This window comes from Vigna radiata, chromosome 5, assembly GCF_000741045.1.
Source record: "Vigna radiata var. radiata cultivar VC1973A chromosome 5, Vradiata_ver6, whole genome shotgun sequence".
Lineage (NCBI taxonomy): Eukaryota > Viridiplantae > Streptophyta > Magnoliopsida > Fabales > Fabaceae > Vigna > Vigna radiata.
Window position 1 is genome coordinate 31,109,654 of NC_028355.1, and position 14,107 is coordinate 31,123,760.

Consider the following 14,107-nt stretch of genomic DNA (forward strand, 5'->3'; position numbering starts at 1 on the left):
AAACACCTTATGTATTGTTAGATACACGTTATATAAGTCCAACGAATTTAGATACACCTTATTTATAATTTTATTTCATGCATTTGAAGGAGTAAAAATTCATACATAAATATGAAACTCACATTTTATATATCACCTTCTTCTAGTTATCGTTTTTTTTACAGTACAATTATTAAAACTTGTTTTTTTTAATATTTTTTTGTAATTAATATTTTAAAAATATTAATATTAGTTTTTATACTTTAAGCCGTTTAACTTTCCCAAAAAAAAAATGTAATAATGGAAGAAATTAATATTTTTTATAAATTATGCAAAAAGATATTGCAATTCTTTTTTTTTTTTTTGGTAAAAAAGAAATATTCCTTTAAACTAGTATGGTACACTGATGGTGAACTTGAGTTCCATTAATGGAAAGAACTCTCTCTCATCACTGCATATGATTTTGATGGAAAAATAGATACATGAATATATAGGAGACTTGGTAAACTCACTCACCCATCAATGCTCAGCCTAGCATTATTACGAGAATCCTGTAGTATAGAAGCTCAACTACAAGAATCAAGCACATGTGTTTTGATCGTATTAGGTGTAGAAATTTCATGATCAAGCATGTGTGGGATAACGAACACTAAGCAACTTTACATCATCTATGACGGGTCCACAGAGCGAGCCAGAGTTATCACTCTTCATGGTGTAAAAGGTGCTTAGGAACCTAAGACGTGTACGAGTTGACACAGCCTTGAACCGAAGTTTTCCTCTCACAGAACCTCCTTTACCCTTGGACTGATATGGAACTTGGACAGTGTTTGTGCCAGCAAATGCTTCTACCATCATGGAACCTTCACATGCATTGTTGGCATCTCCCACAGCGAAAGTAAGGTCGTATACCTTTCCAACTGTAGTGATCACAACCTGTGCTAGGGCACTCTCTTTCCCTGCAACAAGTTCAATGGCTCTTTTTCCCTCAGGCACAGCAAAGTGGTCTGAATCAATGTACTTCACAGCCTTAAGAGACTCCACTATCCATCCTGGCAAAGGACTGTGAGCATCCTCAACATGGGGTGGGATCAATGCCCCCCAAGACGAGTTAGGAAACAGATATGGCCCTTCTTCAAAGTTTCCATTTTTCAGCAAATTAGCTGCACCACATTGAATAATGTACCAGTTTTTACAGCTTGTTGTATAGTATAGTACAGATGCATAGTGAAATAAACTATGTAAAATGCATATATTCTGACACTGTCAAACCAGTTTGATTTCTGATACTGTCATATAAAGTTTGGGAGTATTGATATTTACCTCTGGTTCTTTTGGGTGGGTACAAAACCTTGAGGGCAACGGAATCGATGAGTGGACCACAAGCAGGGTCCTCTTCTTTGCCAGGGTTATGGATGACGATTTCACCTTCTGGGAAATCTGCTCTGAACCCACAAGTGAAAGACTCCCAACCATTGCTACCATACATTGTCTGAATGGGAATGATTCCCCAGTCTCTCTTCTCGGTGGTTGGTACCACAGACACATTGAGTTTCTCCTCTTGTGCACAGGTTCTAGCAGCACCGAACGTGATGGAGTAGAACAACCCCTTGATCAGTTTCACCTTCTGCTTGATGGAAGCTTCATTGCCGAGTCTAACTGCATAGTCACCCTCAGGCACAACCAACAACATGTCACCCTGTTTCTGTCCTGATTTTATGTACTCAACCATCCCCGATATGGTCCAGTTCGGAATCGCATCGTGGCTAGTCACTACGGATCCCTTCAGTTCTGATGCCTTTGGGCCCTGCTCGAAGTTCCCATTTGGCAACAACCCTGAAATTCAACAAACACTTGGTGTGTCACTGTAAAAACCAATGAAACAATTCTTTCTACTTTTTCAGAACAACTTTTGGTCATGTTCCATGTGACAACAAACAGTGCAGGTCATCAGCACGTGGAAACATGAGTAAGCCATGTGAAAAGATTTCCAGGTCTTTCCTAGATCCTTACCATTTCTCGGTATATTTTTCTAATGAATCTTTATCGCCACATCAATCATATATATTTTAATTATCTTACTCAGATTATCTACTTAAAATATGAGAATTCATCTGGCAGATGAGTCATGTAGTTGATTGATTCGTTGGTGCAAACGTGAAGTTACTTAAACAAAAAGTAACAAGTTATGACTGTGCCCTGCCAAATTAGATCTACGGTAAGGGATTGTAAAAGGAAAATTTGAAGGCTAATTCTGCATGTTAATAATATAATAACAGAAGGCCTTAAGATCGGACAAAAAGGGCTGCTGCGGATTAATTCAGACTGAGCTATAAGCAAAAACTTGTACCATTTCAAACTATATCAAAATCCTAAAGTAATATAGTACTGCAAAACTATTTAAGGTTTCTTGCGAAAAACATTTGCAGTATGCGAGGAAAACGATGAAATAACACAACGTACAAATTATGCATGCATAGTGTTGAGTGAAGAAAGTAGTGTAATTAATAAGTTCATAACTCTTGCTTACTTTTCTGTGAGTTCAAATCTGAAGGACATGATACATGAAGTAAAAGAAATGAAAGTGAATTCTAAAGCTTTCTGGCAGTGACCATTGGAGAATATGACTATACAACTTGCAGTAAATGGTTGGAACTTTTCATACTGAGTTATAAATGAAAGAATGAACAAAGAAATTAAAGTGATATAATTGAAGATAGTTAGAACTAACCATCTGTGAAAGAGAAAACAACGTGACAAGTTGAAATTGAGAGGAATAAGAGTAGTTGCAGTTTGAGCTTCTGCATTTTCATGAATTATCAGAAAAGAGAGATAGAAAGAAAGAGAGAAAATGGATTGGTGTTGAGATCCCAGAAGGAGCACTCGGTTTTATTCAAACCATTACATGAAAAAGCCACTGATTTGACATGGAACTACGTTAATGCCACTGGAACTATCCTATTCCTGAACCAAACCTTTTAAGATTTCATTTTTCCGAGAACAGGTAGCTTTGTCTGGAAGAAGACATGCATGCCAATATTGCCAAACATATCTCACACGTGTCAAGAGTTAAAAAGGTTCCTCATTGGAATTTTTTTAACATATCTAGCAGAAGACTATTCTTCTGGTTTAAACTTAATTCAATCCTATAAAATCTCCTTGTAAAATAAGATTTACATCTATTTATATACTATAAATTAATCTATTTTTAATCGACGTGAAACTTTCAACGATATCAAACCTCATTTGTTCACCTCAAATTGATTACTCACACCAGATATCACTTTTCTATTATACACATGAATGATGAAGAAAAAAATGAGCATTTACACACTATTCAGTGACATTGTGAGTGAGTTTTACTTCTGTTACGTAATTCAGATTGAGCATATGATTTAGTTTCAAGAAACAACAATTAACAGAGAGACAGCTTTCCACATTCTAAAGAAAGGAATATTATGGAAGCAAGTGTAATTATATGAACACGTGTCATTTCGACAGACACGGTTTTACACTTACAAGGAATTGTTATAGAGAATTAGAATATTTATTCATGCTGTTCTGGGAAGAGGGTGAGACAAAGCAATTAAAAACCACATGCTCTTTCAATCCAGAACACACACTGTCGGTGACTATGAAAGATTAGCTATTTTAAAAATATTAATACTGATACTGTTTTAATATTTTTTATATGAAGTGAATAAATTATAACTTTAATAAAGTAAATTCATTTTTATGCAGAAATTGGAAGAACTTTTATGTTCAGATATGTCAATCTCAATTAGTTGAAGTATAAATTTAAGCTGTGTTTAGAGTTTGAAGACGGCTGTGAGAAGTAGACTTCCTTGATCCTATAAATCGAAACAGACAACATATGTAAGAGTTTGTGTTGTTCCTTAGGTTTTGTTTGTTTATTTCACCGCCTTATCACAATTCACAGAAGTTTGTCCTTAATGCGAAGTGCAGTGTTCATTAGTTTGATTCACGAATATCTTTTGTGAAAAGCAGGAGCTTGAGGATTTTGAAGAAATATATGAGAAAAAAACAAAAGAAAAATGGAAGTAAAAGAGCATTTAAACATGGTTGCAGCACATGGGTTTGATTTTGATAATGTTTGTGTCGATCTTGTTGGTTCTGGGAAGGTGGATTGGGTCCAAGATCTGTGGATTATAAAGACAGGATTGCCCCTCAATTATTGAGAATTGCAGTTAGTTTAAAATGGGTATCAGATCCTATCCTGGGCAACCCATGTGAGTGTAACATTTTAAATTTGAATCTGCCCTTCACCTTCCATACAAATGTTATTTTTTGTTTGTTCTTTCAGTAGATTGAGTATAAAGATGACCATGATAGTGATTAAGGGACAGGTTCGAGAATAATTGCTTCTGTGTTCAAACGTTAACCACCAATTAACATGGTTGCATGTGTTTTAATTTAGGATTACACTTTCGGATTTCGATTTGGACTCCACACTGTAACTTAGTTACACTTTCATATTCATACTCGTTTAATAATTTTATGTTTCACTATTTGTTTTAATCAACCAACTAATTAATATAAAAAAATAATATCAATATTGTTCGAGTTATCTAACTAAATAACTATATCAATAATACATAGAAACTCTTAAGTATTAACCTAGAAAAATAAAGCTACTAAACAAAACGTCATTTTATATATATTACAAATGATAATAGTTCATTAAAGCCCCTAATGAAAGTTAATGTGTGATTGGGCCGTCATTAGGCTGAGGAAAGGTAAAGACACATTACAATTAATATAAATAAAAGTCTATGATTTCTGGATCACGATGCACAAGATATGCATTACTTGTTAACCGCTCGGCTACATTATTAACTTAAGCGTCGGAGTGCCTTTGACAGATGTCCGTCCCTACGGCTTGGAGAAGGAGAGAGAGCGAACAATACAGCTTTATGAAAACGACTAAGAAGCTTGTCCGGCCTTCAATGAACTCACTCAGTCTTAGAGACAACAAGTAAGGTCCGTTCGGTCTTCAAGACAACCTAGAGTGTTTAGGTTCATCCGGTCTTCAAGGTTCGCCTACTCTTCAAGATCCATCCATCTTCAAGGTCAATGCGGTCTTCGAGACAATAGGGAATGTTTTGAACAAGGGACCTCCAAACCCTACCAAAACAAACAGTATCAAAGCTTGTAAAATGTACTCAGAAGCATTTCGAGGCAGGGTATGAAGCAACTTGTATAGGCCACCCTTAATTCAAAAAAAGAAATAATTAGGAACAGAAAGTTTAACATGAATAATGCAAGAAGCAACACTGACAATTGCCTACATAAACTAAACTGCAGAACGTTTAACATGAATAATGCATGTTTAAATTACCATCAGTGATCCACATCTCAGCAAACCATGACCATAAACCACACTACATAGTTGCTTCTGCATCTAAGTTTGTTGTATAAATATACCAAAAAATGTACATCCTTCGGCAGAATGGTCTATTTGGTCGTGAAAGTGTGGTGTGATTCCAAGTTGGCATGACCTTTTCTAACTCATTTACAAAACCCTTAGGAACTATTCAAATTATGACATCAGATCAGACGCTCTCTGTATGCCCAAGAATAGTAGGATTCCATTAGTCCACCTTAGATTTATATCTTTTCATGACTACCCACATAAAGTTCTTCCTTATTACAACTTCCAATTTGTCACTAAAGCTCTTGGTGCAAATGATGATCATTACAAAACTATGAAGAACACAACCATTCTCATGTTCATGATAAACACAACGTAAAGAGCTAAGTCTTAATCTAGAGGAAAAAAGTGAAGAGTTGTTATCATAGAATAACTCACATCCCAATCCAGATTACTGCTAACAAGCAACATTTATGATTTCAATAACCCAGTGTCCTAACATTCAGCCAACTAAACATGATAAACTATGCAGAAAGCTTTGAAAAAAAACTAGTATATATACATTAAGGATGAACTTGTTATCAGAGTGATACAAACATGTTATTAGAGTGATACATAATCAACTAAAGTATAAACTTACTTATTGAGAAGAAACCTTATAAATTGGGTACCTATTCAATGATGAAAATTCAGTATTATATCTATGTACTGTGGAAATTAACAGAGGCTAATCATCTGATAGAAAGTAACATAAACATGATAAGATGAACTTTGCCATGAGATCAACCACATTATCACATGACATGATTCAGGTCAGTTAAATACCAAATCTTCAGAGATAGCAACAACCTATGCTCACCAAGAAACAACCATCCAACTTGTTAGTTCAATAAATATCTATGTAAACATCATATTCATACTGTGTATGTAAATAGACAAATTTTGATTGATAAAATGCATATACATGTTCATTCTGTTACAAGGTTTTCATGATTGGAATAGAAAAACATCAACTAGAAACATCAAAGAGTCCTGGTAAAACATCAATAACATTTAATATATTTCTTTCATAGTGATATATGTACAAATATATATGGAGGTGAGTAATTAACTGTCAATTCCATAGTTCATGAAGTTAGTAACTCATCAAATTATGTTTCAATAGGTAGAGTGGAGTAAAATTCAGATTATAAACCTTACAAAATCCAATAAAGTTAAAAGTTGGCATGTAAACTTTAATGCATATAACTACACAATCCACCAATCAATTTCAGATTTTCTAACACTGCTGGCTTAAGGTTAGGTACACCAAAGTAAATTTAGTTTTCCAGTAAACTATCATTTTGATTGNTTAATACAAAAAGTTCTAATTTTTTTGTACTAATGCTATAACAGATTAATGGCTTTATTGTCCAAGTAAGGGGTGAGACTGGAAACAAGTAGAAAAGAAGAAGCTGGAGACAACTCTGAAGGCTTTAAGATTGCCTAGAAATCCCGTAGATATTGCTCAAATAAGTGGCTCCAAGGTTTAAAACAAGCTATGAATAGATATTTGAAAAGTAAATACAGACTATGATTTTAAAATGTAATTTACTGCATGCAAATGACTAGTGAAATTATAGGATTTATGATTTCAAGAACAGAATGAAGTAATGAAAGGATGATACTATTATACTAGACATATAGAAAAATGATTATCTGATATATATAGAAAATAGAAAGTAATCACCCTTACTTTTATACTAGTAATATAGTATTAGTCTCTTAATTCTTGATATTCTGACAGTAATATAAACAAACTCAACCACCCTGGTAGAGGATTCTACATCTAATACTCAATTTTTAAGAGTCTTACAGGATTGAAGATGAAGGAGAGGAAACCGATTCCGCTTGACGTATAATCAAATCTACCAAGCACGTGTATATATATATATATATATATATATATATATATATATATATATATATATATATATATATATATTTGTAAATCATTTTCATATAATTTTGTATGGTCAAAATATGTCAAGTTTCTACTAATTAAGGATGAGTAGTGATCTTATTGGAACTGATTTGAAATTTGCATTGGTTAACGATTCAAAACTGTTTGTAACTATTAATGATTATATGAAATGTAAGTTAACGTAGTTATGCAATATGACTATGATGGAATTGTATTTTCTTTTAGAATTTCACCAACCAAAAATTTATTTTTTTGAGAATGTGATAATTGTATGTTCCTTATCCTTTCTTTTCTTTGAAGTATATCTGTAATCAAATATTAATGGTCTGCTAATCTTGTTCATGGTCATATTTGGTGGCAAATAACATAATTTTGTTTTGAGTAATTTATTCATTATGCTTAATCTCTCTCTCATTTTATAAGTAGATCGATTGAAGAAATAGGAGACTGGGTTGGATTAAGATAGTTTTTGAATACAGATTGTAGATTTTTACATTTGTAAAAATTTGAAGGTTTTGGTGTTCTGTGGAAATATTTAAAAATCATGAAAACAATTTTTCTGGTATAAACTACATCCTTTCTCGAGAATATATACAAATAAATATTAAATTATATCTTCTGAATGATATATTATTTGAATATTAGCAGACCAATCTGTTAATCTGTTCTTTGATCAAATGGATTAGAATTTTTAATTTATTTTCTTCTGACAGCTTAATTCAATCCAATCTGTTCTTGACCATCAGATCAAAACGGACTTACCTGTTTTGTAATTCTTACATTATCTTGATTAAAAATACAACTATGATATATAAGTCTACTGTAATTGCTGCCTAATAAAATTCAGATATAAACTTCATTTTACATTTTACGTTTATATTTAAAAGTCCACTTTATACTATGACAGCAAGCACACACAGAGAGTATCTAAGCAACTATAGGAAAAAGACTAAAAACTAAGTGCTAAAATAGAGTTATTGGACCTATGAATGCTTAGCCTCCTACTAGAGGCAGCTTCAAATTTTCTAGATTATAAAACTTCATCTTAATCAATATATTGGTATCACAGTCTGTTTTTCTTGTAGAGTAGACGTGCATGAATGTCAGATCCCTTCTGCAGGCATTGTACACTTATCATGTAGGATTCAATTCATCACCTTTCGTCCCTAACAATTTTTCTGGAGATCCGGTTCCATCAGGGTACACCTGTAAATCCTCAACATTCAAACAAACACAAAAACATTCAAGTGAGAGAAAGCACAAAAAATGCTAAACAAACAGTTGAATTCAAATGAGTATCAGTGGAATTGCTGTCACCTGGCGATTTCTTTCCTCACTAAAGCTGACATTTCTAACCTTCAACTCCCCTCTATTTGTAGTTAACTCATCTAATATTTCAGCATCAACTATTTCCACTGATCCAACTCTGGGTGATTCTCCCTCCTGTTAAAAGTAAACAAGCTCTTTCGTACCCCACATTGGAGTGCAATTTAAAGAAAAGACGAAATGGTGATAACATATAAAGTATGGCATCGTACCCTGAAAGACCTATTGAATGTTAGTCCTGGAGCAGCAATTATTTCTTCGTATTCAGCTGCATCCAGTTCCCTAAGATGGTGAGACTTGAACAGCTTGGGGAGTATATGCTGCCTCAATGTGATCAGGAAAAAGAAAGGCAAGGGGAACAGTATTCCAGCTATGGGAATCCATGTCACTCCAAAGCAAACCAAGAAATACACACATTGGAAGAGTGTGAACAATACTATGTATCTGTAAGGTACTGACTCGACATAGGAAGCATGATCCCCCTCCAACAACCTGCGAAGATTATATTAAAGGTTGGTGTTAGAAGTAGTAAATATTGACAGTGGAAGTCTCATGCTTTAATAAAATTGTTGAAAGAATAGTAACTTGTACTTACTTGTGCCACCTACTAGGTGTTACAAAAAGGAGTAAGATCCTTTCCCAAAATTGATTTCCTGGAAGACTATCAATGGCCATGTAAGCAAAATATCCCCACAGAACTGAAGTTGGTATCTTTTTTATGGCAGGCATGCCAAAGACTGATGCTCCAACAAAGATTGATTGTAAGAGATTGCTCACTCTCTGCTCCTTTACTCTCACAGGCAAATATGCATCAATGTGTTTTTCAGGATCAAAGTTACTCTTTTTGTCATGTCCTTTGTCTTCACCGTTTAAGACAACCTCTTTCAAATCCTCTAGTTCTTTGTCCACTAAATGATTCTGCAAGCAATCAAATTCATGATTAGAAGAAAACTTAGCCATGTATCAATTGTCATAATTGAACATGAGCAAGAGGATTAAAGGCTTATATGCTTACATCTGGACAGTCATCCATTTCTATAAACACTGCTTGCATTTTTCCATAAATTTCAGAATTACTAGCTTTAAGACTTATGCTTTCCTTAGCACTTTTAACCATCTTTCTCCGGATCATCTGTCATTGAAAAAGAAAATCACCATATCAAATATTCAATTCAGCTATGATAGTTACTAACACTCAATTATCCTATCCACCTGTTTCTTGAGAACAGCCAGGCTCTTGGTATGCATAGGAGATTGAGGAAGAACTCCATTTGAAGGTGGTAAGCCAATTAATCCACAAAGCAAAGTCTGAAATTTTTATCCAAAGAAAATCATCAATTCCCCTAGGATCACTACTATAAATGACCATTAAACAATCAAGCACAAGAGAGATATATACCGTTAGTCCTAGCAACAATATGTCATAGTGGTATGCAGAAGGTTTCTTGAGATTGAATTCCTTCTGTTGTGCCATCTGGGAAGCAACACTATGGTCAAAGAAGTAAAGCCCCGCTATCATTATGGCAGGAATAAAAGCAGCAAAAATATATGACGGAGAAACCTTCCCCATATCCTGCAGAAGATATTGTATAAGTAATGACCAAACTACTAAAGTAAGAAATGCTTTGACTATATGCATTACGGATTACTTTGATTACTGTCCAGTGATGTAAAGATGTAGGCTCCCAAACAAGAGGAGAGGTGAGCCTTCTGGGAACTCCAGAAGGCACTTTACTTGGTACTATGAATGATAGTGCTGTCCACACCACCACCATGAAAGGTACCCCATAGTCTGCAATGAAACTTCTAAACCACCCTGTTCAATAAACAAACTATGTCAGATTCGCCACTCCAACCATACTATGGTTCAAATCACTTGAAATTCACTTAACAAACCTGTGCCATATAACCATGACCTTGCTCTTCTACTCTTTAAAGACGTATAGAGAAGGCCAAAGGTGAATATAATGCCCATCAATCCATTTGCATACAGCCAATGAAAATGGTACTTTTCCGATGTTGGGTCTCCCTCTTTAGGAACATTAAACTCACTTACAATTCCCTGAACTTGCAAAAGCTTGTGTCAAAGTAATTTTCCCATGTCCTATGCCAAATCATGTCTAATTTGATATTTGATACCTAGACTAATATACCAAAAACTGACCTTTATAGCCTCTTGAATGAACAAGACAGTGATCAACATGCCAAAAAGCTCACCCGCAATCCTTGTAAATCTGTTGATGATATTTCCAGCATTGAATATTGCTAGAAGAAATAGCAAGAGAGCAGTCCATACACAAACCCTGGGACGTTAATTATATAAATTAGACATTGATTGCACAACGAAGTTGGATCATATAGAAAATGTTTTCCTTACCATCCTGCCCAAGCTAAAAAGAGTTCTCGTCCCAAGGAATCCTTATCTTTGGCAAAGTTGTACAAATAGGTGTACATAATGATAGTGGGTTCAGCAACTCCTACGATTAAGAGAGGCTGGCCACCCAAAATAGAGTGTATGATTCCGCAAATAGCTGTAGAAGCCAGTGTTTCTACAGTGCTCAAGCTTCCATCTGTATACAAACAACATCTTGTTCAATCTCTGTGTCAAGTTTTTCACTTATAAAGAGAGTATAGAGTGAGACAGAAGAACTAATCTCTAATTTTTCATTCATAAATTTAACTTAAAACCATTTCTTCTCATGCTCACTCTTGTAGTAAAAAGCGTGAGGGGTTCAAAAAGCTTGTGTTAATGTATGAAACACACTCACTATAAGAAGTTGTCATTTTAACTTTCATATAAACTAAGATGTACCTTGCTAAAATACTTCAAAATAAAATCAAGAGCATTTGTATATAATATCATGAGATTTATTCATGTAGATTCATTCTTTAGAGGAACCGTTAGAAAATTACAATTTTGATTTTCTTATACTAAAACATTTTTCTAAAATGCAAATTCGTGGAGAATACAAATCCTAAGAGAAGTATTTGACAAGTTAATCCTTCTATAAACGATATGTGTTGCCATCTTTGATTTACACATATATGTTAAGACAAACAGGACAAGAGAAGAAGATAAAAAAAAAAAAAAAAAAAATAACCTGTGTCTCTACTTAGCTGCTCGCCAAAGGCAATAACGGGAAGAGCAGAAGCAAAGAAAATATAGGTAGTTGGGGCCAAGATTCTGTCAATAAAGAGAGTTTTCGTTAAAGAGTATTATTGTTTAAAAATCTGCTTAATGAAGATCTGATATATAAGAAACTTACCCAATTCCTGAGTAAAGACCAGTTCTCCAATCATCTTCATAGAACACCGCTCTGCCACGAAGGTCCTTTTTAACACCTTTAAAAGGTGCTTTCAAGCTTTCCATGTCTGCACCCACACTGTGATGACTCATACTCATTAAAAAATTCTTAAGAACCCAAGGACATAGAAAACATAACACGAATATACAATCACATATACACGCCTAAGTTTTTCGCCATTGGCTTTGGCTTTTTTCACTAACAAATTTGACTCGAAACAAGGCACATGCACCATTACTAGAACACTCAAAAGAAATGAAAAAACAGAAAAAAGACGGAAATGAATGACTTCACAGACGCAATTTACTTTCAGTTTCTGGAAGTGCTGTTCGATCAACAAGAAACCATAACAAAAGGGATATTAATAACACAAACACGAAACAACGGAGCTGGTGATAAAGACAAGAAAAAAAAAAACAGTTAAACGAGAAATCAGAATTCCAACAATACAAAAAGAAAACCAAATTCATCACAGTAGATGCAGAATCAATATATAAACGAACCAAAACGATTGAATAACCAAAAGATATGATACATGCAGATTAAAAACTAATGTATAAATGTATGATATGTTGTTAATACTGAATGCAGAATCGCTCACAGAAGGAAGAAGAAGAAAGATGATACTCTACGTAGGCGCGCGGAAATGTTAAGGTGGCCACGAGGAGAAGAGCAAAAATAGGATTTGAATTGGCTCTTCTGTTGAGCTTTGATGCTTTTATTACGCTGATGAGTAATGAAACAGAGAGAGAAATAGCACGTTGTTCAAAGCCAAAAAATCCTACCTGGTCTCACTGTCAAAAAAATTACTCTTTACATTTCTGAAAGCATTTTGCAAAAAGAATGAGTTATTTTGACACGAAATTTTTTTATATTTATTTGGTATTAATTTTTATTTTTTATTTTTGTTAAATTGTAAAACTTTACTTCTTTTTTATAATTATTTTATTTTTTAATATAAGTTAAATAAATGTAAAGGTATATTATTCTCTTATATTTTGTAACAGATAATGATACTTTGACAACATTTTAACATTATTTACGTATTATTTCATTGGTCTAAAATTACTCCACAATTAATAATAACAATCACAAACACCACCATGAAGGAGTGTACTCTATAAATATTTTTACGAACCGTTTCTGTCAAACCTTTTCTTTTTCTATTTCGAATTCGAACCATTTTGTTGTAAATGAAAAAAGCGCATTTTTGTATATATTGATATATATATACTGTAATGTATTCTATGTATCTTATAGAAATTGAAAATACTCTTTCAATCAAACAAATATTTGAATTATTCCCGTATTCTTATTTTAAGAAAATCAAGGGAATAAAAAAGAAAAAGAAATGGATTCTTATTCCCTTACAATTTTTCTTAAAATTTCTATTTTCGATGAAGTGATACTTAATGTTAAAATATTGTCAAAATGTCATTATTCTTTTATAATTAAGTAAGAGTAAAATTTGGTACATTTATATTTATTTAATATATTATAAAAATAAAATAGTTATAAAAATTGAATTTTTGTATTTTAAAAAAATAAAAAAAATATTAAATAAATGTAAAAAAATTTATATGCATTCAAAACATTATCACTGTTTACAATTTTGACGTGAATGAAGAAATTTTAGGTTGAAGGGGAGAGAAAACCAAGAACACACTATTAAATTTTTGTTGGAGAATGTGTTGAATATAAATGTCTCTCTGTTTTCTTTCTGAAAAATACTACTATTGTATAAAATTACAAATTAATTCATTAATGTTTTGAACAATTGTTGCATTTATGTAAGGATAGCTTTCTTTTTCTATTCAAGCCCATAACTAAATTTTTGTAAGAATCATCACTCCTAATTTGTTATTTCATTAATTAAACCAACTATGAAAGTTTTATTAACTTTTTAATAATTAATTGAAATGGTACAATTTTTATGATCTTTTATTGGTTGACAATATAAGAATTGTATATATATTTAAAAATTTATAGATTACTAAAAAAATATTTAAAAGTGCAAATATATGATCAGTTAATTATAACAAATAAGTTAAAGATTGAAAATAGGAAAAATGAAGGTGTATTGATGTATTGTTTCTTATTCCTTATTTATATGTTTTTTTTACTTTTCATATTTTATTCATTTTA

The 14,107-nt window shown here is 33.0% G+C and overlaps 2 protein-coding genes across 3 annotated transcripts; both read right to left on the bottom strand.

The window, feature by feature from the left end:
- Positions 1-319: 319 nt before the first annotated feature.
- LOC106759787 lies at positions 320-2,860 on the bottom strand. The gene is made up of 3 exons (XM_014643126.2): positions 2,708-2,860; positions 1,300-1,812; positions 320-1,139 (listed from the first exon to the last, which is right to left on the bottom strand). Exons 1-3 carry the CDS (start codon positions 2,787-2,789, stop codon positions 604-606), a joined length of 1,131 nt encoding a protein of 376 aa, XP_014498612.1. The 5' UTR covers positions 2,790-2,860; the 3' UTR covers positions 320-603.
- Positions 2,861-8,167: 5,307 nt separating this feature from the next.
- Positions 8,168-12,803, bottom strand: LOC106761605 (boron transporter 4). 2 transcript variants are annotated; one of them, XM_014645172.2, is made up of 14 exons: positions 12,564-12,803; positions 11,924-12,040; positions 11,759-11,841; positions 11,035-11,227; positions 10,822-10,960; positions 10,554-10,719; positions 10,307-10,473; positions 10,057-10,230; positions 9,870-9,965; positions 9,673-9,789; positions 9,253-9,575; positions 8,870-9,149; positions 8,649-8,774; positions 8,168-8,537 (listed from the first exon to the last, which is right to left on the bottom strand). In XM_014645172.2, exons 2-14 carry the CDS (start codon positions 12,025-12,027, stop codon positions 8,466-8,468), a joined length of 2,040 nt encoding a protein of 679 aa, XP_014500658.1. In that variant the 5' UTR covers positions 12,028-12,040; positions 12,564-12,803; the 3' UTR covers positions 8,168-8,465. The 2 variants fall into 2 exon arrangements, with proteins under 2 accessions (XP_014500658.1, XP_022637122.1); XM_022781401.1 differs by lacking the exon at positions 12,564-12,803 and having other exon boundaries at positions 11,924-12,144.
- Between the last annotated feature and the right edge of the window lie 1,304 nt (positions 12,804-14,107).